The following is a 25,882-nucleotide window of genomic DNA, read 5'->3' on the forward strand; positions in this document are numbered from 1 at the left end:
GTATTTATTTGACAGGGATCACAAGTAGGCAGAGAGGCAGGCAGAGAGGGAGGAGGAAGCAGGCTCCCTGCTGAGCAGAGTCCTATGGGGGGCTCCATCCCAGGACGCTGGGATCATGACCTGGAGCTGAAGGCAGAGGCTTTAACCCACTGAGCCACCCAGGTGCCCCGAACCTGCTTGCTTTTCCTTTATTTGGTTCTTGTTTTACCTGAAATTTGTGTGTTTACCAAAACCTACCGCAATTTCAAACATCAAAATATTATATATAGGAATGAAATTCACTAAGATATTATCAGGTATTAATATGTGTTTGACAGTTGTAGAGACTTGGAAAAATTTATTAGTTGCAATAAAGGAAAAAAGAATTACTTTCCAGTCACTATTGAATTAGATTGGGACCAGGGCCTGAGAAGAATGTAAGAGGGTTTGTCAGAAGGAAACTAAAAAGAAATTCATGTGCATTGGACGTGTATTTTCATTTCTTTGAATATATTCCTAGCAGTGGAATTGTGGGGCCGTATGGTGACTCAGTGTCTAACCTTCTGAGAAACTGCCAGACTGTAGAAAGCACATCATTTTACGTTCTCACCAGTAGTGGATGCAGGTTCTAATTACTCCATAGCCTCACCAGCACTTGTTATTGTTTGTCTTTTTTTATTATAACCATCCCAGTGTGTGTGAAGTGGCATCCTGTTGTGGTTTTTGACTAGTGTTTTTTGTATGGCTAATGATGCAGACCATTGTTTCATGTGCTTATTGGCCATTTTTGTATCTTTGGAGAAATGTCGCTTTAGATCTTTTGCCCATTTTGTTTTTTGTTGTTGTTGTTGTTAGGTTGTTTTTATTATTAAATTGTAAGTGTTCTTTATATATTCTGGATATTAGCCCCTTTTCATGTATGTGATTTGCGTAAGTTTTCTCCCATTCTGTGGCTTGTCATCACTTTCTTTATAGTGTCCTTTGAAGCGCCAATGTTTTAAATTTTGATTGAATTCCAAAATTGTTCGATTGAGGCATAACTCAAGTGAAGAAGCATCTCTGTAGGGCATAGAGAATCTGATGATCTAGACAAAGAAGACATTACTTTGGAATGCTAAGACTGGGTTTCTTCCCCTCACACTCTGCTCCAGGAAAACTCTACTTTTCACATGCCAGATGTGCTTCTTGTGATACGGAGTTGTACAGGTTTTTCTGCCCTCTGGAATGGTGTGACAGGTAGCGAGACAGCATTTTTCAGTATTGTGCACTTACCAAAAGGCCCCTGAGTGAGTGGCGTGAGGTAGTTAGCAGTCTCTGTATCTGGAAGAGTGGCAGTGTCTGTGAATCATAAATCACATCTGAGGTGGAAGTGAAACTCCTCTAATTAACCACTGTGAAAGCAACTCACCCTCATTCTTGTTTTGTGGTTTCTCTAGTTCTGGACTTCAGCGATCCCTTCAGCACTGAGGTGAAGCCCAGAATCCTGCTCATGGGCCTGAGGAGAAGTGGCAAGTCATCTATTCAGAAAGTTGTTTTTCACAAAATGTCTCCCAACGAAACACTGTTCTTGGAGAGCACAAACAAGATCTGCCGCGAAGACGTTTCCAATAGCTCCTTTGTTAATTTTCAGATTTGGGACTTCCCAGGACAGATTGACTTTTTTGACCCTACCTTTGACTATGAGATGATCTTCCGGGGAACAGGAGCGCTGATATTTGTCATCGACTCCCAGGTAAAGTTCAGTCTCGGGGTACATGGGACTGCAGGCTCCTTCTCCCCCCCAGACACAGTCCCTCCCATGTTCATACCAGTTCTTTTGTAATGTTTCCCCCCCCCCCCCCCCAAGAATCAGGAATAACCCTTTATACCCAGCAAGGTCTCTCAGTGGGGGCTGTCAGGGTTGCAAAGGGGAAAAGTCTCCCTCTGTGGAACCCTGATCAGTGAGCAGTGAGCACTGTCAGGGCATCGTGTACATCTCAGCAAATCACAGAAACCTCAGAGATGGAGGGAGCCGCCATACAGGCCAAGGACAGCAATTACATGTCCCCTGCCTGCCCCACTACTCTGGACAGACATCTGTAAAACAGCACAGGTTTTCTGCAACAAAAATACACATATAAATCTGCATTTTAAAATGGTTATTCTTTCCTAGGAAGATAAAGTTCTAACTGTGAAGGTTTTCTTTTGAAGTAAATTATTGTAATTATTAATAGTATACAGTTGATTGACAGCATAGCTATTAGGTGTTTTATAGGTAACTATTAAAAATAAAAAGTCAAAATTTGATGGATAAGTATACCTCTTAAGACAATGAATATTTTCCCACTTAATTAACCTATGCATGCTTGAGTAAGACAGAATTTGGCATAAGTTCTATTTTTGATTGTGTCGATGTGAGCACTGAGAAACCTTGTTCACATAAATAAGTAGATGGATACGGGGTGAGTTTTGTTATAGCATTCGCTCAATTATTTAAACGCTTTCCAAGTTACATCCGGTAAATTGCCCACTTTTCTATCACCTAGGCTTGTTTTTAGTAGTTTATCAGTAGACATCCTGATTGGGCTTCTTTAACTTTGCTGAAAGCAAAGACGTGGGGACCCCCTGACTGGTGAAGGGCCTTTGTACCCAGAAATCAGTTATTCACTTTATTAGGATACCAACTAGTCTTGTGAATTGTCTCTTTGGCCCTCTGGGCCTTTCACCTGTGAAGTGGGAGCCAGCAGTTGAAGGGGAGGAAGGGGAGGGAAGCAGCAGACTACCAGGGCTTCTCAGGCATGCACGTCCTAGGAAAGAGCACAGGGAACAGAACTGGGACAATGATACTCTTCAAACTCTCTGTGTCCAGGCACTCTTAGAAAGTGTCCTGGAAGCACAGCTGAGCCCGAAGGCTCTCCCAAGGGCTCTCTTTTACAGCTGTGGGGGATAAATGGCAGTGAGTCCTTCCAGGAATGCACTGAACCTGCTCTAAGTTCAGGGCATGCTATTTCCCTGAAACTGGGCCTGCAGTCAGACAGATGGGCCAAGCACACCTGCCCCTTCCAGGAGTGCCGATGGAGTTGGGGAGGCAGGGATATGTAAGCTGTTAGTAATAATGGTTCTGAGCCCGTACTTGGAAACCCATTCTCTGAGAAGACTGCTCCTGCCTGAGCTCATCATAAACTCATTCGGGGAACCAGGTGCCTGTTTCATATAGTAATGAAGCCTTTTCGTTCCAAGTGATTGCACTGCATACTTCCAGTGTTGCTGCGGGAGTGTGGCCGTCCGGAGGAGGGGCTCACTCTGCGTGGTGGTTCGCAGGGAAGAGACTTATTCCCGTGCCCGATCTGTGAACAGCAGTGCCTCCCCTCCCCTGGGCCCATCTGGAAAACACGCTTGTGGACACCTGCATCAGGTCCGGGTCCTGTCGTCAGTCGCTGCTTTCCTGGCTGTCCCGCTTGCACTGACCTGTTTTCTGGCCCATCTGTGGCCTTGGCAGTAGGCCCTGCCTTCCTGCCTAGGTCTGCCAGCACAGAGATGAGGGAGCTCAGGCAGACAGGAGGAGCCGAGCAGCTGGGTGCGGGCTGCGGCTGGGGCAGGGGAGGGAGGGTGGGGGGGCTGGTGAGCCCTTGGCTACGTCCCACTCACCTGTCTCTTCTAAGCTCCAGTGTTTTCCCTATGTCACCGGGCTGCTGCTTCTGTAGTTGTTGAACGAGGTAGCAGCACCAGTAGCCTGACCCTCCGGTAAGGAGATTGCAGTCAGATGACTCATCTTCTCAAGACAGTGGCTTAATAAGTACTCACTTCACCGTGTTGTGCTTCTGTAGCAATTGGCATTTCTAGAATTCAAATGTCTAACGCAACTCGATCCTAGGTGTTTGTACTGTGGCTCTACGGTGGCTAAAAAAGGTTCGCTTGCCTATTTTTAAGTTGCCACTGTAATTTGGTTTTAATTTTACCTGAACATGAAAAGCGGCCCTTCAGTTTGAGCTGGTAAATGTGTGTTTTCTTTTCTTTTGTTTCTTGTGTTTTTTTTTTTTTCTCCTAGCTTAAGGGCAGGGGAAGATAGAAGAATGTTTGAGAAATTTGTCTTTTTAAGTCTCACTTTTAAAAAGGGCGGAAAAACATTGTTGAGAGCTATCATTTACTAAAAAGGAGGAATAATGAAATAAGCTGTTTCAGAGTCCGTGTAATACATACTTTTGCTTTAGAAGCAGACTGTAGGGCGCCTGGGTGGCTCAGTGGTTTAAGCCGCTGCCTTCGGCTCAGGTCATGATCTCAGGGTCCTGGGATCGAGTCCCGCATCGGGCTCTCTGCTCGGCAGGGAGCCTGCTTCCCTCTCACTCTCTCTGCCTGCCTCTCTGCCTACTTGTGATCTCTCTCTGTCAAATAAATAAATAAGAAATCTTAAAAAAAAAATTAAAAAAAAAAAAGAAGCAGACTGTAAAAAACATGTTTTCAGGGATTTTTATATGATGTAATTACAAGCACTGAAAAGAAACAAACTTCAGGCAGTCTTGGCAGCACTCGAACGTCATTGCCTTTATTTCTAAACAAGGCTCTGTTGGTCTGATGCCTCATATTTTTATTTTTTCCTTGTGAATTCCTCACAATCACAGGATTGCCAGTTAAATATATCACCAAGGAGAAAATGTGTCCTCACAGAATGTTGTAAAATGAAGGAGCATGAAAGCATCCAAAGTGCTTTCCTGTGAGCTACCCATATGACACCACATGCCCCCCAGGCAGAGCCTACAACATGTCCCACACCCCCAGGGTCACCCTTGGCCCCCTGAAGCCATGTCACATGGGCCTTGGGATCCACAGTAGAGGGTCGGCTTCATCTACATTGGTGATCGTGACCTGCCTGTAATTCCTAGATCTAATTTTGGAATAGGAACGAAGGTGGTGTGTTTCTCCTGTATTTTTATTTGTTGTAGAAGATAGTAACAAACACAGTGAGAAAAATCAGCCACGCCCCCTCTGTTCTAATGAAGCAAGTATTTTCTTCTTTCAGATGTTATTTTTAGTCCTTGTAGGTATGTGCCACTTCATCACTTAGTTGGTAGTCAGATAATTTCATATGCCTGGCAGAGAAGTTACAGTAACAGCTTCTAATCTTTTGAGATGGTGATATTCTCTTGCCATTGGCTAGTTTTCCTCATAGAAGGGTCCCCTTATCTCCCCTCTTCAGTTAAAGACATAAACAAGGGGCGCCTGGGTGGCTCAGTGGGTTAAAGCCTCTGCCTTTGGCTCAGGTCATGATCCCAAGGTCCTGGGATCGAGTCCCGCATCGGGCTCTCTGCTCAGCAGGGAGCCTGCTTCCTCCTCTCTCTCTCTGCCTGCCTCTCTGCCTACCTGTGATCTGTCTCTCTGTCAAATAAATAAATAAAATAAAAAATCTTTTAAAAAAACAAAGATATAAACAATAACAATTACATATGATAAAATGCATTCTTGAGTGTACAGTTTAGTGAGTTTGACAAATGCATATAATTCGTAACCACTTCACAGTCAAGATGTAGAATATTTCTGCCACCCGAAAAGCTTTCTTTGTTGTCCTTTCTCAGACGGCCTCCCCCTGAATTTCAAGACATTGTAAATGAATTCTGTATGTTGTTTAGGGATACATATATAAGTAGTACTGGAGAAAGAGATGATTGAGAATAAACACTAAACTCAGGATAGTGGATACCTCTGGAGGGGTGGGGGTAGAGTGATGGGGTGGTCTGGGAGGATGAGGAGAGAGACACAGGGATTCAGTGTCTACTGTTTGGTTTCTTTTTTTTTTTTTTTTTTAAGTTTATATATTTAATTAATCTCTACACCCAGTGTGGCACTTGAACTTAAGACCTCGAAATCAAGAGTCATATGCTCAGGGAGCCTGGCTGGCTCACTTGATAGAGCATGCAACTCTTGATCTCACGGTTGGGAGTTTGAGCCCCACACTGGGTGCACAGATTACTTAAAAAAAAAAGGACTTGCGTGGTCCTCCAACTGAGACAGCCAGGCATCCATACTGTTTGATTTCTCAAACAGGAAGATGCAAAAGCAGATGTTCATCATATTACTATAAAAGTGTCATTTGTAGGGAGGAGAAAAAAATAGGGTTGCATTATTTGGGTCAGTTACTCATGATCAGAGGTCAGCAAAGTGCTTCTGTAGAGGGCTGCTAGATGGTAAGTGTTTTAAGCTTTGCATGCTGTCTGTACCATCTCCAAGGAGTTTCCGCAGAGGAACAACACTCAACTCTGCCACTGTACCACAGAAGCAGCTATAGACGGTATGTAAATAGATGAGTGTTCCAATAAAACTTTACTTACAAACAACACACAGTGGGTCCATTTTGGCCCTCGGGCCATGGTTTGCTGACCTCTACTCTAGACCAGTGCTCATATCTTTCCTCCTGACTTCTTCCCCATCCTCCCAGTGACCCATATCACGTTTCCATCTCTAACTCTTCATCACAGTTCACCCAGGGACTCAAAAATCTGGGAAGAATAGGATCCCAGGGAAGGTCCTAGGTGGTATGGGGCCATTTTGAATTCAGAAAACTGTAATGCTGGTCTTAATGACTGTCATCAAGCTACTACAGAACTGCCTACAGCTGTAGTTTTCCAGCCTTTTTCATCTCTTTGTTCATGAAACTTCAGTTTCAGACTTGAATTCCATGAAACCAGCTCTAATTTGGGCTTTTGCAAAATATTTTGGAGGATGGTACCCACATGGTTTCCAGATTAGGAGCGAGTATGAAAGGGAAAAAAAGGTAACTGTAAAGGTGATGGATAGATTAATTAACTTGGTTGAGGGGGATTATTTCATGATGTATACGTATATCAAAACATCATAATGTACACCTCAAATATACACAGTGCTTGTCAATCATACCCCAGTAAAACAGGAAAAACGAGTGTCTGTGGATGGTAGCGTAGAAGGCTTTGGCCTCCCCTGACAGGAGTATGCCTTTGTTCCCAGGACGATTACATGGAGGCTTTGGCCAGGCTCCACCTCACCGTGACCAGGGCCTACAAAGTGAACACTGACATCAACTTCGAGGTGTTTATTCATAAAGTCGATGGTCTGTCAGATGACCACAAGATTGAGACCCAAAGAGATATTCATCAGAGGGCAAACGATGACCTTGCCGATGCTGGATTAGAAAAAATTCACCTCAGGTGAGAACAGAAACTCTTCTGGGATCACAGTTCATCAACGGAAAGAAGCAGGTGTGGAGTCCAAAGTCAGCACAAGCGGTGTGGTATTCACCTGTTTACCCTATTTGTGCTGTACACATTGGGACAGTATTTGGGAAAAGCAAGCTTTGTGTGTACTAATCTTAATTTTTGTTTTTGTTTAAAAAAAGAAATAGCTGAAGCTAATTTTTTCCCACCTATGAAAACCGTAAAACTCAAGAACATAATCCAGGTAGTTAATCAAGGCTGAAGTTTACAATTCTTAATAAATATGATAGTATTTATAGTCACAAGTAAAAGAGAACTCTGAAGATAATTCAGATAGAAATACAGAGGAAAACCACTTGTTTATTAAGGGTTTTTTTTTTTGAGATTTTAAGTAACCTCTGCACCCAACATGGGGCTTGAACTTAACCTCAAGATCAAGAGTCGCATGGTCCACCAACTAAGCCAGCCAGGCACCCCTCTATCAGTTTTTTATGGGGAAGTGTATGCATCATTCAGTTTGCAAATTGGAAAGTGAAAATATTAGATGCCTCAATACTAGTAACGTAGGCATTACTAACCTAACAGGAGCGTGTAGAGATGACCTGGTGTGGATTCTTTTGCAGAATGTGGGGAAGCTGGTATGGGCACATACCACTGCATTTTTAGGCTTTCCAGTCTAGCCAGTCAGCAGATGAGAATGGGCACAATTCTTACTTTTTGGGAGCTGGGGAGGAATGGCTTGCTAAGACATGTTCATTTTTCACCAGGGTCATTTTGAATTCCTAAGGGGGCTAGAATGCGTGTGTAGGGACAGTAGGTATAGACCTCTGGCACTGGTGGTGTGACAGTCTAAGCAATCTGTTCCCCAGTCAGAAGGAAAATGTGATGAAACACTGTTTTCTCTTTCAGCTTCTATTTGACAAGCATATATGATCATTCAATATTTGAAGCTTTTAGCAAAGTGGTTCAGAAACTGATTCCACAACTCCCCACCCTGGAGAATTTGCTAAACATCTTTATCTCGGTAAGTAAATAACATCCTCCTGGTAGAATCATTTGCAGAATTTTAGAATAACATTGCGAGCATGAAAAGAGCCTTATTTCTGCTTGCTCTTACGGCATTGCAGGGTCACTGAAGGATTACTCCCGAAGATTGCTCCCGCATGCTATTTTATGTTCTTGAAACTTTCACTCCGAACTATTCCTGTTCTATAAATAGAGTGTTTGTTAAAGTCATAGGCAATCTTCAATGTGGATAGAGCCCTGTGAGATGTAGGAAGCTTTTAGGGTAGTTGTGGTGATGAGATAGAGCCTGTTGAGTATTTTTTGTATGTTAAACACTGTGGTTGATCGCGCTGGCCGAATGAGTCCTTATAGACCATCAGCTCTAGGCCAGCTCTGCTGTTGACTCGAGTCAGACTTGTTGGTTGCTCTCATATTTATTACTCTCTCACTCCACATTTGGGGGTTTGTTTAGATTTTTAAAATATATTTCATTTTAAAATTTATAGTCAGTAAAATTAGTGTTTTTCCTTGCTTTTTCCTAACTGTAGGCACATCTCTAAGAGCCAGGAAACACAGCCCAATTTGTTTACCTACCGTAAATAATTTATGAAAAATAAGAATTTTGTTTTTTATGCGCATCCATTATAAATGTCTATGTGAGATTTAAACAAGAACAAAATCTTTAGTAAATTAATTTTTGCTCCTTTATATTTTACACTGAGGATGCATGTAATTTTTTTATATAGTGATGACATGTTCGAAAATCATCTGTCCCTTTAAGATAGCATCGTCTTTTTGTTTCAGAATTCTGGAATTGAAAAGGCATTTCTCTTTGACGTGGTCAGTAAAATTTATATTGCAACTGATAGTACCCCCGTGGATATGCAAACCTATGAGCTCTGCTGTGATATGATCGATGTCGTTATTGACATCTCTTGTATTTATGGGTAAGTAAAATACTCCTACAGGGTACGAACAGCCATACTTCCGATTAGGAAACGAAACTGTTCATAATCTTTGTAACATTTGCATTTACTCACTTGATTTTAATTTTAATTTTAATTTCATTTTTTTAAAGTATATTGAAGATAAGAAATGCTACTTTTTTTTTTTAAGATTTTATTTATTTATTTGACAGAGAGAAATCACAAGAGAGGCAGGCAGAGAGAGAGGAAGGGAAGCAGGCCCTCTGCTGAGCAGAGAGCCTGATGTGGGACTTGATCCCAGGACCCCGAGATCATGACCTGAGCTGAAGGCAGCGGCTTAACCCACGGAGCCACCCAGGTGCCCAAGAAATGCTACTTTTTAAAAAAGATTTATTTGACAGACACAGAATGAGAACACAAGGAGGGGGAATGGGAGAGGGAGTAGCAGACTCCCTGCTGAGCACAGAGCCCTCATGTGGGACTCAATCCCAGGACCCTGGGATCATGACCGAGCTGAAAGCAGATGCTTAACCATCTGAGCCACCCAGATATCCCAATACTTTTGTTTTAAATGACTGAGATCTGTAAATAAACAGCATGCCATAACAACAAAAATTATTGAGTAAATGCCTGACATTCTGCTAATAAGCATATTGCATACATTGTATCGTTTAATTCCCCGCTATTCCATGAGATGGGAATTACTATCCCCATTTCACAGATGGGGAAACTGAGGCTTAGAGTGGTTGTTTCTAACCCCTGCTCACACTGTCAGTAAAGGACAGAACTAGAACAAGTCTGACTTTCTGGGTTCTTGTCCTGAAAAATCTGTCATTATATCATAATGTCATACACACTTGGGAGAGACTAATAGGATCCTCAGACTTTAAATACATATCTCATATTAACAACAATTGTTACGTTCTTCACTGTAAGAAATAACTGCTGGATTTTCTTTAACATACTTTGTCTTCTTTTATGAGCAGCAGAGACTTATAAAATGAAGCAAACGATATTACCTGCTTATTATCATGGTCTTAGAGTCTTAGAAAACAGAACTCCCTGTACAGTTACAATATTATAAAATAAACAGGGAGTGGAGAAAATTGGTTCTGGTACCAGATATAGAAACATTTCCACATAATTTTTAGTTTCCTGAATGGGTGTCGTAGAGAGTGAACTAGTTTGAAGTTTGAAGTTTGTCGTATTACGATCACGCTGTTGCTGTTGATTTATATGGGCTCTTACACGCTTACCCAGTCATCGATGGGTGAGGCTCTTGTTCATCTTCCTCTTTACGCACCAGCTATGACCTGCCTCACATAGCCTCCTCCGTCAGCTTCGGGAAGGGTCGCAGTCTCCCCATTTCTCTCTGCTTCTGTCTGAAGATCCTTTGAACCCTCAACTCACATTCTTCTGCTATACACATGTGCACGCCAGGTCCTTTCCATTATGAGACGGGGAAAGTGGTACAGTGAGACTGTAGTGAGGGTGACATGTCATTGGGCTTCATCCGGTAGGCCCTGGATAAATGTAGCTGCCACTATTATTATTATTATTATTTTGTTGTCATTATTAAACATTGCCATCTGACTTTAGGAGCAGACCTCATTCCCAAGATTACTGCCTTCTTCTTATTATTAAACACTGCCACCTGGCTTCGGAAAGAGACCTTGTTTTCCAAGACCATGGCTCTGTAGCATTCTATTGTTTTTAAACTCAAGTGGATTGACCTTGAAATAGTCACGGAAACTGAACGTATCCTGATTACAGTGTAGATTGCTGTGGTAATCAAATACAATAAACACAATTAATCTGGCACCTCTTTAATGATATGCGTAATCCTTATTGTGCCATATGGTAATTAGATGTAAGTGGTAAAGTGTTCATGTAAATGATGCTAATCAGAGTTCCTCTAACCCAGCTAAAACAAACAGGAGGAGGGCGGCAGGCTATGGGAGGCGTCAGATTGTTTTTCCTGAGAACCCATCAGGTGCGGTAAGAACCAGTCTGGGTCACCAACTGGGCGTGGGCCCTGGAGTCTCTCCCCGCCCCCGGTTCGCTGGAGCCACGAGGAGCCAGCCCAGCTAACTGGCAGCCGCTGAGGAAACAGGCCCGCTGCCAGTTCCCAGCTGCTCCGTGGAGACCAGCAGGGCTCAAGGCAGGTGTGCCTCGGTCAGTCTGCTCAGTAATCTGGGGAGTTTCTGGCTCTCCAGGCGTGCACACGCAGGCTTTAAAATACATTGCGGTTGCCTGGGTTTTCACGGCTTTGTGAACGCAGACCTGAGTAGTAGCACAGAGTTGCAGCTGTAATCCATCACCAGTGTTTACTTGTAATTTTTTGGGTCTTTCTGGTTTCACCAATTTGTTTAATGTTTCGTTTTTTCTGAGTATGAATTCAGTCCGTGCTCATTGCAGAAAATATGTAAAAGCATAAAGAATAAAATTAAGGTAACCCATAATCTCATCACCTAGAGACAGTATTAATATTGTATTGTGTTTTGTACTTTTTTTTTTTTTTGGAGATTTCATGTATTTATTTGAGGGAGAGCCTGAGTGGAGGGGAGGTGCGGAGGGAGAAGCACGCTCCCCATTGACCAGGGAGCCTGACCTGGGGCTTGATCCCAGGACCCTGGAATCATGACCTGAGCTAAAGGCAGATAACTCATCGAGCCACCCAGGTGCCCCGAATGTGTTTTATTCTTAATTTCTCTGTTTAATTTTTAGGATAATGGGATCTTTGTATATATAAATTTTATATGTATCCTGCTTTAGGAATTTAACATTATCACCTAAGAATTTTCTTGTTATTAAGTGCTGTTAGTAAATTTTCTTCATTGGGTAAAAAAAATTCAAATGTTTCAGTTTATTGTTCTTATTAGCAAGAGAAATTCACTTATTAGGAAGAGAAATTCAGCCTAGAAAAACAGCAGCTAAAAATAGTACAAAGGGCCTTAAGAATTCTGATACAGCTTCTTTAACATCTGAGATCCAATCTCTTAAAGGTTTTTCTTTAACGTTTTGGTAAGTCACAGTGAGTTGAATCCTTTTTCAAAAAACTTTCTTCCCCAGTTTACTTGTAAGTTGCCATGTATGTGCTGGTTTAAAATATTCTCAAAACTAATAACTTATATTTCCTTTGAAATACTCTACAATTCAGGCTTTTCATTTAATCTGGTTTGTCACCCTACCTCCTTACGATATTTATGAGACTAAAAGCATTAACTCAGAATTAGGTTAGTTTGAGATCCCGGCTCTACCCGTATCATCAGCTTTGACCAAATTACTTCCCCTAGCCTCAGTTCCTTGATACCCAGCTTAGAGGAGTCTATGGCCCGATGATAGAGAAGTCATGATAAAAGCTGAGAATGGTGCCCGTCACATTGTAAATGTTGGCTCTTGTTCTGCAAAGCGATCAGGTTTAGCACCAGCGGTATTACCCTGTTGTATTAGTGAGATCTGGCATAGTTCAAGTAAGTCAAATTTCTGGTCAATTAGTCATTAATTTGGGAAGTAAAAATAAGTACATACACACATACACACACGGTTTCAGATAAGAGGAACAAGTGCAGGAAGTGCTCCTTTGCCTACAAGAAGAGGACGCATACCTCTGATTACATCAATGTCTTCGGAGGGTCCAGTTTTGATCATTAAAAGGCATCATCATCGTCATCGTCGTCTTCATCGTGGTTAACATTCATTGTGCATTTTACAGGGTCTCTGCACTGTGCTCAATGCTATATATCTATTATTTAATTGTATTGGGAGACTTTGAGGTAATTGCTCTTAGTATACAGATAAGGGAATTGAGGCTCAAAGATGTTACCTTGCTCCAGTTCACATAGTAAGTGAGCTGGGGTTCAAACCCAAGTCATTGAGCTGGGGTTCAAACCCAAGTCATCTGTGTCTGCAGGCTACATGTTTTCTTAAATAGACCAGTATATTTATTTACTGTTTTATTTTGAAAAAATTTCAAACCTGCAGAAAATGTGCAGGGATAGTCCACTGAGCTCCTGTATGATACCCTTCACTGGCATCCACCCATTTTTACCAGTTTGCCATATTTACTGTGTCTTTTTCTGATACATTTGCGGTTTGTTTTTGCGGAACCATTGGAGAGTGAATTGCAGACATGATTCTTTGATCCTAGCTACTTGGGTGTCTGTCTCTTTAAAAAAAAAATCCTCTTACAGGACCACTGTTTACCAAATTAAGCATATTTAGCACAACTACAATATTGCACTAATATATTGTCTGTATCCAAATATTACCAATGGTCCCAATTCTGTCTTTGATCCCTGATCCAGGATCTAGCCAGTGTTTTGCTGTCATGTCTCCTTAGGCTTCTGTAGTTGGGAAGCGTCATTCAGCTCTCCGCAGCCTTCATCAGACCATGCTTTTGACAGCCTGGTTATTCTGTCAGGAAAAATCAAGAAGCCCTTACGGGCTGTGGAGGGGAGATCTAACTTCCATCCCTCACCCCTGTTGCTCAGGTCCCTGGAGAGATGCCTCCTTGCCCAGCAGCCACTCTTTTTGTTCCTGGGAAGGGACTGTCCTACACCATGCACATTCTTGTGATTGTGTGTTTGGAAGACTTCTGCCAAAAGGCCCTGTAATTGTAAACGACTTCTCATTATGATTATCACTCTCTGTAGTGAAGCTGGTCTCTGTCCCCGGGTTACATTTTCTGTTTTCTTCTTGGTGGTCACATGTGTTCTGGTTTCTGTCCCCATTTAGTCTCAAAGAAGATGGAGCAGGAACCCCCTATGACAAAGAATCAACGGCCATCATAAAGCTGAACAATACAACAGTTCTTTATTTAAAAGAGGTGACAAAGTTCCTGGCTCTTGTCTGCTTTGTCAGAGAGGAAAGCTTTGAAAGAAAAGGTAAGTGTGTGTGTGTGTGTGTGTGTGTGTGTGTGTGTGTGTGAGAGAGAGAGAGAGAGAGAGAGAGAGAGAGCTTTAAATGAAACCATTTCACTTCAGACTGATAACTGCTTCTACTGCTTGTGGATGGTGGGTGGTCAGCCGCATGCCTCCTGAAGCTTCCAGACTTGTGTCACAAGTCCCCTTGGTGTCCTCCCCCCTGCCCCCGCTGTCAGACTTTTGGGATCCAGGAACCAGCCTGCCCTCTAGTGCTGCTGCTGCCATGAGGTAGAAGGGGCACTAGACAGTCCTCCCAGGGACTCTGGCTATCCCTGGAATGAAGCTGGTTGAAGCCTTGTTGACAGGCTGTAATGTCTCTTGCCACAAGGGGCCAGGGGCCTGTGGCGAGGGCCGAGGCCTCCCTCCTGGTCCACTCCTCTAGAAGGTCGTAGGGATGGTGGGACCACTTGAGATCCCTGTGGAAAGGAGGGGGGACTTGTACAGCATTAAAGCGAGACATACTCCACTTCTGTTCAGCCTTTATACATTCTTTAGTCCTCAAAACACAGGGCTGGCATCATGATTCTGAAAAGGGAAGACGTGAATATACTTAAGGTCACCAATCAGTGAAACAAAAACAAAAGATATATAAATAAATGATAAATGTGACATAATACCATATAAATGTATAATATATAAATATATATTACATATAAATGTAAAACAGGTAAGGAAATAAATATAGAGAAAATAAAACTAAAGCAACTAACCTCATAGAGATACTCATTTTCCTCCTACTGTTTAAACTGGGAATTTAAACTACTAAATTTTTTTTAAAAGATTTTATTTATTTATTTGGCAGACAGAGATCACAAGTAGGCAGTGAAACAGGCAGGGGTGGGGGGAAGCATGCTCCCCGGTGAGCAGAGAACCCTATGTGGGCCTTGATTCTAGGACCTGGAGATCATGACCTGAGCCTAAGGCAGAGGCTTAATCCACTGAGCCACCCAGGCACCCCTACTTTTTTTTTTCATTACTATTTAAATTTAAATTACTATTTAAAACAGCTTACTGACATGCTAGGGATTTTTGCTAGTAACTAGGGCATGATTTACCAGTTTGGGGGGTAAAAAAATTCCCAAAAGAGTGCCAACAGTAACATTTACTAAAATAGCCTTTCCCCCCTTTAGAAGCATGCATGTTTTTCATAGAAATACTTTGAAAATTTAGGGAAGTACAAAGAACAAAATAAAACCACACAATTTGCCATCTAGAGCTAAATTCTGTTACATTTTTGAGATTTTCTTTTTCCTCCTTTCTTTCCTCCCATCTTGCCGCCTTCCCTTCTCTCATCCCTCCTTTCCTGCCAACAAAAGGGGGCCAATATTATCTATATGGTTTTGCATCTGTTGTTTTCATTCATTTATATCATGGAAATTTTCCCAAGTCATTGAGCATGAAAACATAATTTAGATTTTTACTGTTTCTTTTTTATTACAAAAGCAATAGATTAGGGCGCCTGGGTGGCTCAGTGGGTTAAGCCGCTGCCTTCAGCTCAGGTCATGATCTCGGGGTCCTGGGATCGAGTCCCACATCGGGCTCTCTGCTCAGTGGAGAGCCTGCTTCCCTTCCTCGCTCTCTGCCTGCCTCTCTTGTGATTTCTCTCTGTCAAATAAATAAATAAAGTCTTTAAAAAAAAAAAAAGCAATAGATTAACTTAAAAATTTAGAAGTAACAGATAAGCAAAAAAGAAATACCTATTAATAAGTTCTCACTTGGACAACTTTTCGGACTTTTTCATTTGTGGCTATGTCTCTATCTATCATGATATGATAAATACTACTTTGTAACCATCACTGAATTACAATAAGGTAATTACAGACATCTTTCTAATTCACTAAGCCTTTTTTAACCACATCATTTTAGTTTCTTTAATTTTAAGAATTTATATTGTTTCTAGATTTTAAAGTTGTAAATAATCTGTGATGACCTTCTTTGCCATGAATATTTGTGGACATTTTGGTTATTTCCTCAGGAAGAAACTTCAAGTGGAATTACTCAGATCCAAGGGGCAGGGTAGGCATGTTTTGGTGACTTCTAATACATATTATCAAAATGTCCTTCCAAAAGATGTTAATGGGTTTCTGCTACTAAGAGAATTTAAGTGTGTCCGTTTTGCTGTATTCCTATCAATATTAGGTATTAGCACTAAAAAATTAATTATTAAGAACTAGTATCATTTGAATTTTCATTTCCTTGCTTCTTGGTGAAGTTGTATATTTTTCCTGTATTTACTGACTGTTACTAACCAATTTGCCTTTTGTGTTCTTGGCCTTCAAAATTTTTAATTAAGTGGCGTTAATCTTTTATTCCTTAGTTTCATCTTGCTGAAAGTAAGAACAGGTTAAAGAGTAGGCTCATGGAATTTTGACAGGACCATACCTTGTTTCATTCTCTCAATTATGGATGATTTTACCCAGACCCAAGAGCTGTAAGTGAGTTTTTCTTCAAGTTTCTACTACCAGCGTGTGGCAGTCAGAGCTAAGATTCCTGGGCTTATCCTTACATAGACTCAATTGTGTGTATTGTGTTTTAACCCATTATACATATATTTCCATGGTTAAAGATATTTCCAGAATTTATATTTGGTGATTAATATTTCACATTGATTTTGGAAGCTAAGTAAAATACAATGCAAATAGTATAACTAGAGCCCCAAAACATCTAGGTTAGTGGCAGGTCCTAAAATTTAGGGTATAGTAGCATCAACCTGGAAAGCTTGTTTATTTTTAACTGATTTTAGACTGGACAGAAACGTTGCACAAATAATATATCGCTTACACAGATTCCTCATCCACCTTCCCCATCTTACATACTTTAGTAATGAAAAATAGGGACTCTCCATTAGTATACTAATTAATAGTACTAACGAATGAATTAGTATTCATTAAGAAACTACAGACCTTATTCAGATTTCACCATTTTTCCAAAAATATCCTTTTTCTGTCCCAGGATCACAAATTGATTTAGTCACGATTCTTCCTAGTCTTCTCCAATCACTGATAGTTCTTTATCTTCCATGACCTTGACACTTTGGAAGAGTACTAATCAATCGTTTTGTAAAATGTCCCTCAGAAAGGGTTTGTCTGCTGTTTCCACGCAGCGGGAACAAGATAATGCACTTCGACCAGAATGTGTACTTCTCAGTGCATCCTATCAAGTGGTTCATGATTTTGATAAGTCTTATTACTACTGGTGGTGTTGACCTTGATTTAGTCAAGGTCATGTCTGTCAGGTTTTTCCTCTGGAAAGTTCCTGTCTTTCCCACTGTAGTTAATACATATTTTCAGATTATACAAATCCTCTTCCTCCTCAGACTTTTGCCCACAAATTTTAACATCCACCTATGGTTGTGGAAATAAATTTAAGCAGGAGTTTATTATATGGATCTTTGTAAGTTAGGTGGGATCATCTCTAAGGACAGACAGATTTGGTGGAATTTATTAAACTAGCTAGAAACCTAGGTATTTTAATGTTACAACTAGGAAATGGCAGACAGATTTAACCCTATCATGTTAAACTCGTGTGCTTTTTAAAATGATTATCTCTATTTGCCTAGGGTGGGAGGGGACCTTCAGAGCTGATAAGGGGAATGTCCCCGGCAAATGGAATGGCTTCTCATCCTGGGATCAGGGAGTTGTCTTTAAAAAGAACTTAATGCTTATAAATGTATAGAGTAGTTTGGTTTTGTTGCTTTACTTTTTCTTCTTTAAAGATTTTTATTTTTAAATAATCTCTATAGCCAGACTGTGGCTCAAACTTCCAACCCCAAGATAAGGGTTGCGTGGTCAACCAATTGAGCCAGCCAGGCGGCCCTGGTTATGTGGTTTTAATCTCAAGTGTTGTAAGGTCCTCTTGGTACCAATAACCGACACTGGTTGATTAGCTTTGCCTCATGCTGGGTCTCCGTCTGAGTTTTCATTAATGATCTCTGTGACTACTTTTGCAGAAAGGAGAGGATCGAAAGCAGATGTGGCGTTTTCAGCCTTGGTTCCACACACACTCCACACTCCTTGCTCCATAGGCACCTTGGGAAGGGAGGCAGTTAAAAAATACGGACCTCTGGGTCCTCCTCCAAACAATTAAAATAGAATTCCTGGGAGAGGGGCCTAGGGTTTGTTAAATTTTTTAAAGTTCTCTGGATTTTTAAAATATATATATATATGTATTTTAAGATCTTACTTAATATTGGACAGAGAGGGACATAGCGAGAGAGGGAACACAAGCAGGGGGAGAGGGTGAGGGAGAAGCAGGCTTCCCACAGAGCAGGGAGCCTGATGCGGGGCTCAATCCCAAGATCCTGGGATCATGACCTGGGCGGAAATCAGACGCTTAACAGACTGAGCCACCCAGGGGCCCTGATACTCTTACATTTTAAATTGCGAAGATGAATAAGTTAATATTTGTCAGGAACTGTCAGCAGAATACTCTGCAAGTTGAATTTTCACTGAGCCAGTTTTTCTAACTAAGCTTTCTTCTAAGGCAGTTTATAGGCAAAGAATTTGGAGATTGTTCTCACATCTCCTATCCCAGTTCCCACTAAATAAAATCATTTCTTTGCTCCTTATTTATTTCCTTTTAATTACATGCTTTATTTGGAAGATGGTCCCAAGAAGCAAAAACGAGGAAGTAGGAAAATGAGAAAAGGCAGGTAGAAAAGCCACCCACCGTGGCATCAACGAGCAGCTCTATGTTCACTCCCAGTAGGAGAGAGTCTCTGAGAAGCTGTGTGGAACAAACTCAGTCACCCCAGTTGAGTATGGGAGACTGCAGCACTTACCCACCTTCCTCTGTGCCCCTGATTGAGGTGCTTTCAGAACGTTCATTCCCAAATCCCTGATACCTGTCCATGTGCAGTGGAGGAAGTTCTGTGAAAGCCTCAGGCTTTTAGAAAAGAGATGCTTCTCTTTCTTTAAGACTTTATCTTTAAGTAATCTCTACATCCAAAGTGGGGCTTGAACTCACAACACTGAGATCAAGAGTCACGTGGTCTACCGACTAAGCCGGCCAGGCACCCCCTGGGCTTACTTATTTCTTACTACTCCACCCCCCCCCCCCCCCCCCATTCCAGTAGGGTCTGAGGAGATGACTTGGAGGTTTTATTGCACTGTGGTCAGTGTCGCTTCAGAAGCAGCAGAGGGCGCCACAGAGAAGCTTTCCTGCTTCTGGAAGCTGAGCTAGTGTTCCCTCCAGTGCACTTGCTGTTGTGTGACTGCTTTGAAGAATTTCAGTCCTTGGCTGGAATCCCAGTTCTTTTTTATTTTGATTGGGGCTTTGGAGACATTACTTCCGTGGATGGAAGCAATTGTTGGGCTAGTTATTTTAATAAATGTAAAAATAGTACATCGAACCAACTGCCTTATCCTAATTGGTATAAACATAATGTTGTTCTCAACACTTTTACAAATTAGTGTGCTGAAAATGCACTCAAGACTTGGGATTAATCTTTTATTCCATTCTTGTACCAATGATTTCAGAAAGCACAAAATTATTCTCCCCTACTACGTCTGCATTCGAAATTTACTTAGAGTTGAGAAACTGAGAACGGTGTTGGTTGAAGTTCCGAGCTTGCTGTAGACCTGAGGTGACTGCCACAACTCTGAAATCAGGGACGGGGACCTTGCTTTCCCCAGGGCTTCTGACAGTGGCTTAAATGTAATAGGTATTCAATAAATACGGATCGATAGAATGATGGGTACTGAAGCTTTGAGATCTTGGCCACACTTTGAGTCAGGGTCTGCCTCCAGTCAGAGTCAATTGAATAATCCCTTTTGGGGAAACATAATAAATATTTCATGGAGGATATATCTTAATTGTAAGAAATCTTGAATTCTGATAGGTCAAAAAATTCACTTCAGTTCTTCAATGTTGTAGGTCATAGACACCTTTGAAAATGTGGTCTGTATTCTGGAACCTTCCCTTAGGAAAACATGTACATTCACAGAATCTTGCCTGCGATTCCTCAAGCAGCTGCAGCTTCTAGGGAAACCTGTGGACATTCTGTTAAGGCTGCTCTTCTGCTTCCCCTTAGTTGCTTGTCCTGGCTATGGCAGACACGACAAGAGGAGGTTCATTCATTCTTTCCTTTTTTTTTTTTTTAAAGATTTTATTTATTTATTTGTCAGAGAAAAAGAGAGAGTGAGTGAGCATACACACAGGGGGAGAAGCAGGCTCCCCGTTGAGCAGGGAGCCCGATGCAGGACTCCATTCCAGGACCCCGAGATCAAGGCAGACGCTTAACCGACTGAGCCACCCAGGCGCCCCAAGAGGGGTTTATTTCTGTGTGACATGTCTAAAATATTTTGTTTTTTTCCCCCCAGGGCTTATTGACTATAATTTTCATTGCTTCCGGAAAGCCATCCATGAGGTTTTCGAGGTGAGGATGAAAATGGTGAAATCACGAAAGGTTCAGAATCGGCTGCAGAAGAAAAAAGGAGCCACCCCCAATGGGACCCCTAACGTGCTGCTGTAGTGAGGCTTCGGGAGTATCTTTGCGAGTCAGACCTTGCAGTGAGGCTCCTGTGCTGTGTTGCACAAAGGAAGAGGAAAAGGAGATTGGGACACATGATGTATTTGTTGTTAAAAAAAAAAAAAAAATCCCCTCAACCCTCTTGATCTTCTCTTTTTTAAATAAAGTGAGCACTTTGAAGCCGAAACTTGTATTTTAACAATGAAGTAAAATCTTCTGTAATTTCGTTACACAAATGTAAACTTTTATGGTCTGTAGTCAGAAACTCCTGTGTGAGGACTGCCAGGAGCTGTATATATTTTGCTCTTTTTCATGTTTTTTTCTTTGAACTTTGATAAAACGACTTTTCTAAGCTTTTTTCTGTACTTGGTGTCAAGGACATGCACACTGTAGTGTTGTTCAGATCTCTGTGGCTTTCAGAAATCAAAAAGCAATGAACTGGCAAGGATTTTTTTTATATATATATAAATTTGAGAATCTTTGCTACTAATTGTTGAGAAAAACCATTTTTCAGTGGAGCTGGAACAGATTGGGGCAGCAAGCTCCAGGAGCAATAAGAACTGTCTCTTGTTTATAACTGGTGTAAATGGGAGTTTTATAGAATAATATTAGCACCAAACTTAACCTAAAAATGTCTCTAGCCGTGCCCGGACTTCCCTACTCAACAGTTTTTACCAAGCTCTTTACCTCAACACACATCTCTATAATCATTTTATACAGAGAAGTTGTTCCTTCTTGCTGCATTACTGTTCTTTAGAACCTTTGGGACCAGATTTCCAAAATGGTGCCAGCCACTGGAGAGAAAGAGGAATGTTGCTGAATTTCAGGGTTTCTGGAGGCTTTTCTGTACCTGCCACTGAGGCTGAAGTTACATCAGAGGTCACATGGTTTCCCAAATGTAGGTGATGGGTATTCAGAGATTTAAAAAATAAATCTACAGTTTGTATGTTTGGCCCCTGTGAAGTGGGCCTGTTGTGCAACATTTAAAATGTTTATTGAGGATCATGGCCACAGGGAATGTCTCAGATCTCTACACAGAGCATAGCCCTGGTGAGCACGTTTGTCACCCATTCGTCTCCTGCTCAACCATGACAGTGTGCCTTGTGGACTCTGCCCATGCCCACCTTAGGGTTGAACTAGAACTCAGCCAGCCAGCAGCACACTCTGCACAGCTGAAAAGCTATCCTGCAAACCGCTAACGATCCGTGGGACGAGGATGGCCGGAGGAGACATCACAGTTAGCTGTGTGTTCGTTTCTGTGAAATTCTCCCACTTCTGTTTACTTTACACTTTCAGGATGTTAAGGGACTCCTAAATCTCCCCTCACCCCAAACCATTCCTAGTAGATAATTCTCTGTTAGTTAGGTAATTGTATATCCGTCCCAAGGGTCAGTGCCCTAAACCCTACTTGGGAGTATCGGAAAATAATGTTATATACTTATTTATTTTTAAGTAAAGACTTATAAGGAAGTCAAAGCTGGTCCTAGCAAAATGTACCAAGTTCCTAAAGCGACTTGCCCTTGAAGCTATCCCATCTCTATCTGCAGCTTCCTTCCATCCTCCCTCCTTCCCTCCCTAAGTCCTATTCCTTTGAGGCTGCTAACTGCAAAGCAAGATGGTAGCTGATGGAAGTGTAAGGTTTGAGTCCTCCCAAGGGTCTGTGCATTTTGGAAGGAAATTTCTAAAAATCATTAAGGCGCCCAACTCCCTCATGATTCCTGCTCAGAAATCTGGGTGGGTAGGAACCCAGGGTTCCAAAGGAGACTTTTCCTTAATTTCTAGACCTATATCCTGTTGGATCTTTGGATCTTTGCCAACAGGCTTGTTACATATGGGTTCTTCTTACAAACTTAATGTTTTAATATTTTTTACACAGTGTTTCTTTTTGATTAAGCAACTATGGAATCACTTTTCTAATGTGACTTTATTCTCAAGGTAGAGACACTTGCCTACCTGGTAAATTACACATTACTTAGGTATATATTATTGTAACCAGGAGGAGCTTCCATTTTTAAGCTGGATATATGATGAGTTTTTGTTAAAATGTGCCTTAAAAGTCTATAACTTCAGGAGCAAATGATTCTTTGGGGGAAAAGCAAAAACAATCCTATGGCATAGGACCCAAGTTCATGGTAGTAAGTGCACTCTTCGATTGATCACACACTAATACATAGATACTGCCTCAAACCTGTAAGCATGGCAATGACCTCTTAGTTAAAGACAGATGTAGGAGTTATGTCTAAGTGTTCAGCTTTTTAAGTCTGTGCTATTGGAATTACAAAATCTATTCCTTCTGCATTTTATTTTTGATAATGGAACATAGCTTGCTGCGATGTGTATGGCCATGTTTAGGTCTCAGATCTAATGCTATAAATACAAAGTCTAAATACATGGCTACAGTGACTTCTCTGGAACGTGTTTGCTCATTTTCAAAGGTTGAGAACCTGACCTACAGGTTTCTAGGGCAATCTATGTGGAGGTGAGACTGTGAATTACCCTCTTGGGTTATTTTTAGTGATATAAATGAGTGTGCATGACCAGGGTAGAGTGTTTTTGAAGGAATATAAATAAAAAAAAACAAACTGGTTGGCATTCACGGACAGTGTTATTTTGTGAGCATAATATATTTTGGACCCTTAAATATAAAATGACTAGAAACACAGCAATATTGTTACTATACGGGTTATATGCTAACTCTGTTTGAGACATACTCCAGAAAAATGGCTGAACTGTCTTGATTATTAAAGTATGGTATGAATTTAACTTCTATAGACTATTTGTAATTTTTAATCAAGCATAGTATTATGCTTTACTTTAAGCAGGACATCATTTGTAATTATTGCTAAACCATTGCTTTCAAGAATGTTAACTGCCAATTTAAAAGCATGTGTCATGCTCATGATTTGGTAAGGCTCTCGTTTTATTTCAGACATATTCATAACTAAGCATTCTGGGAGCAGAATATTCTCCTTGGTAAAGTGTCCCATCCTGCTTCTGAGATTGTTAACCGTCTATGAATATCATTGCTTCACTGGCCCTGTTGGGTCCTTTTAGTAAAATGTTTGTCTTGATAGACCAGCTTTCATCTTGTGGAAATGAAGATAAATCACTCTATTTGCACTTTTATAACCCTCCCTTTTATCTCTCCATATTTTTCATGGGAGCATGGCTGTTTGGAATATAGAACTGTTGTTTTTTTTTTCAGTAAACTTCGGATACTAATTCTTGCTGCTCTTGTCCTAATCCCTAACCGTCTGGAAATTCTTTTCCAAACAGGCCACCTTATCGATTCTGACTTGCTTCATAGGGTTCCATTCTTACTGACTTCTACAGATCCCTAAGAGTTCCCAGAGAAGACTAGCTTTAGATATTATATCTTACATACAAAACTCTGTTCCTGATTGGAAAACCTGATCTAAAATAATTTTTCTCTAAGATTTTTAATCAGTAGTGATGTTGAGTTTAGGAGGAAAAAAATGTCTTTGACAGAATTACTTCCTGGTAATATACAATGATTGAATGTACATAATATTTCAGGTTCTCAGATCCTTTTATGGAAGTTATCTTCATAACCCCGAGAAGTGGGTACTATCATCACTCCTGTTTTAGAGATCAGGCAACTGAGGGTAGAGAGTTGAAATAACGTGGTCAGGATCACATAACTAATAAGACACAAGGCTGGGAGTCTGGAGAGTTCACCCTCTCAATACTGTTTTGAGCAGCTGATCCACATGTCCCTTTACACGCCCTGCCTTCACAAATATGAAGATGGGAACCTGAAGTTTAGGATTTCCTGCTGCGTGGGGTTATGAAGGCTAAAATGCTGGGAAATTTAAAAAGAAATACCTTTTCTCACAGGAGAACGAGTAAGAGCAGCCTTCTAAAGGTACTTCACGGGGCGCCTGGGTGGCTCAGTGGGTTAAGCCGCTACCTTCGGCTCCGGTCATGATCTCAGGGTCCTGGGATCGGGTCCCACATTGGGCTCTCTGCTCAGCGGAGAGCCTGCTTCCCTTCCTCTCTCTCTGCCTGCCTCTCTTGTGATTTCTCTCTGTCAAAAAAAAAAAAAAAAAAAAAAAATTTAAAGGTACTTCACTCAAGATTAAGCTGCCTTCTTCCCAGTCCAACATGGAAAATAATATTAAGAGAGTACTTAAATATCAGAAGAGAATTTAAATACCTTTTCCAGACATCTGGTTTTCTGAGAAGCAAAAGTATATCAAATTCTGAGAAAATCAAGAGAGAATAGTAAGCCTTTGATCTTAGCTGTATTCAACCTTTTCAATATGTGCAACCATATGTATAGAAAACAAAATTACAGAAAACCAAAAAATTGGATTAAAATTCAAAAGATGAATTTCAATCCCAACATTTTCTTGAGCTGCAGACCTACCTTTAAAATTGCCAGTAGCATATTTTTGCGGGAATCTTCCATAAGAGGACCCTCCAGTCTAATATACCCTAAATTAAACTCACTTCCTTCTTGCTAAATCTTCTCCTCCTTTTATGGTGGTGTGACTATGCTCCCTGAAGTCCCTGCCAGAAATGTGGGCCTCCTTGACTCTCCCTTCCTGCTCGTTCCATCCAATCAACCACCCAGTTCCTTCAGTTCAGTCTTAGAAACATTTATTCAATCTATTCTCTCCATCTCTCTTTTTTTTTCATGGTTCCTTCTTTTGCCTCAAAAAGTGACATTTATTCAAAGAAAAAAAAAACGACAAGATGTCCACAAGGTGGCCTAGTAGCAGGACAGTCCCTCAGATGAGGTCAGCGACATTGAGGGGCATCTCCTCAATGGAGGTGTTGTAGAAGATCTCGATGTCTCGGAGAGTCCTCTTGTCTCCTTCTGTCACCATGTTAATAGCCACACCCTTACGGCCAAATCGACCCCATGACCAATTCTGTGGATACAGTTTTCCCTGTTGGTGGGAAGGTCATAGATGATGACTAAAGAAACCTGCTGCACATCAATGCCTCCGGCCTAGGTCAGGGGAGAGGACACGTCAGCATGAGCACAAGGAGGGGACACAATCGAGCCAGAGGGACTGAAGTGAGTGTAGGCAGCCAAAGGCAGGCAAAGGAAACAGATGTGCCCTGTCCCCGAGCAACCTCAGGCATGCCAGATCGTCTTCCAAGTTGCTACTTTCTGGAAGAGGGGCACAGCGGGCCCCCTGGAGAGGGAATCAGCTTGGACTCTCTCTATCTCTTTTGCCACTATCCTGGTTTAGGGCACCATCTCCTCTTTGGATCTGGATCTGGATCTGGATCTGGATCTGGATCTCAATAGCCTCTCAACTAACATCTCTCCACCTCATCCATCCATCCATTCATTCCATTCTCCATACAAGACCCAGAGTGACCTTCCTAAATTCCCACCATTCTGACCACATCAGTCTCTTGCTTAACATGGGTCATAGCTCT

The 25,882-nt window shown here is 41.4% G+C and overlaps 1 protein-coding gene and 1 non-coding gene across 2 annotated transcripts in view; one reads left to right on the top strand and one right to left on the bottom strand.

The window, feature by feature from the left end:
• RRAGD (Ras related GTP binding D) overlaps positions 1 to 23,231 on the top strand; it is a 38,890-nt gene extending 15,659 nt beyond the window's left edge. Inside the window, exons 2-7 of the mRNA XM_046006655.1 lie at positions 1,416 to 1,711; positions 6,934 to 7,133; positions 8,049 to 8,163; positions 8,949 to 9,091; positions 13,808 to 13,956; positions 20,316 to 23,231. Of these exons, the coding sequence (XP_045862611.1) occupies positions 1,416 to 1,711; positions 6,934 to 7,133; positions 8,049 to 8,163; positions 8,949 to 9,091; positions 13,808 to 13,956; positions 20,316 to 20,467 (1,055 nt within the window). The 3' untranslated portion in view covers positions 20,468 to 23,231. The remainder of the gene's footprint in view (positions 1 to 1,415; positions 1,712 to 6,933; positions 7,134 to 8,048; positions 8,164 to 8,948; positions 9,092 to 13,807; positions 13,957 to 20,315) is intronic.
• A 2,282-nt stretch (positions 23,232 to 25,513) lies between these two features.
• On the bottom strand, positions 25,514 to 25,655 carry LOC123942926. The gene has a single exon (XR_006818548.1). It is a non-coding gene; the product is annotated as a small nucleolar RNA SNORA67 (small nucleolar RNA).
• Positions 25,656 to 25,882: the final 227 nt, after the last annotated feature.

Source organism: Meles meles, chromosome 5 (assembly GCF_922984935.1).
Source record: "Meles meles chromosome 5, mMelMel3.1 paternal haplotype, whole genome shotgun sequence".
NCBI lineage: Eukaryota > Metazoa > Chordata > Mammalia > Carnivora > Mustelidae > Meles > Meles meles.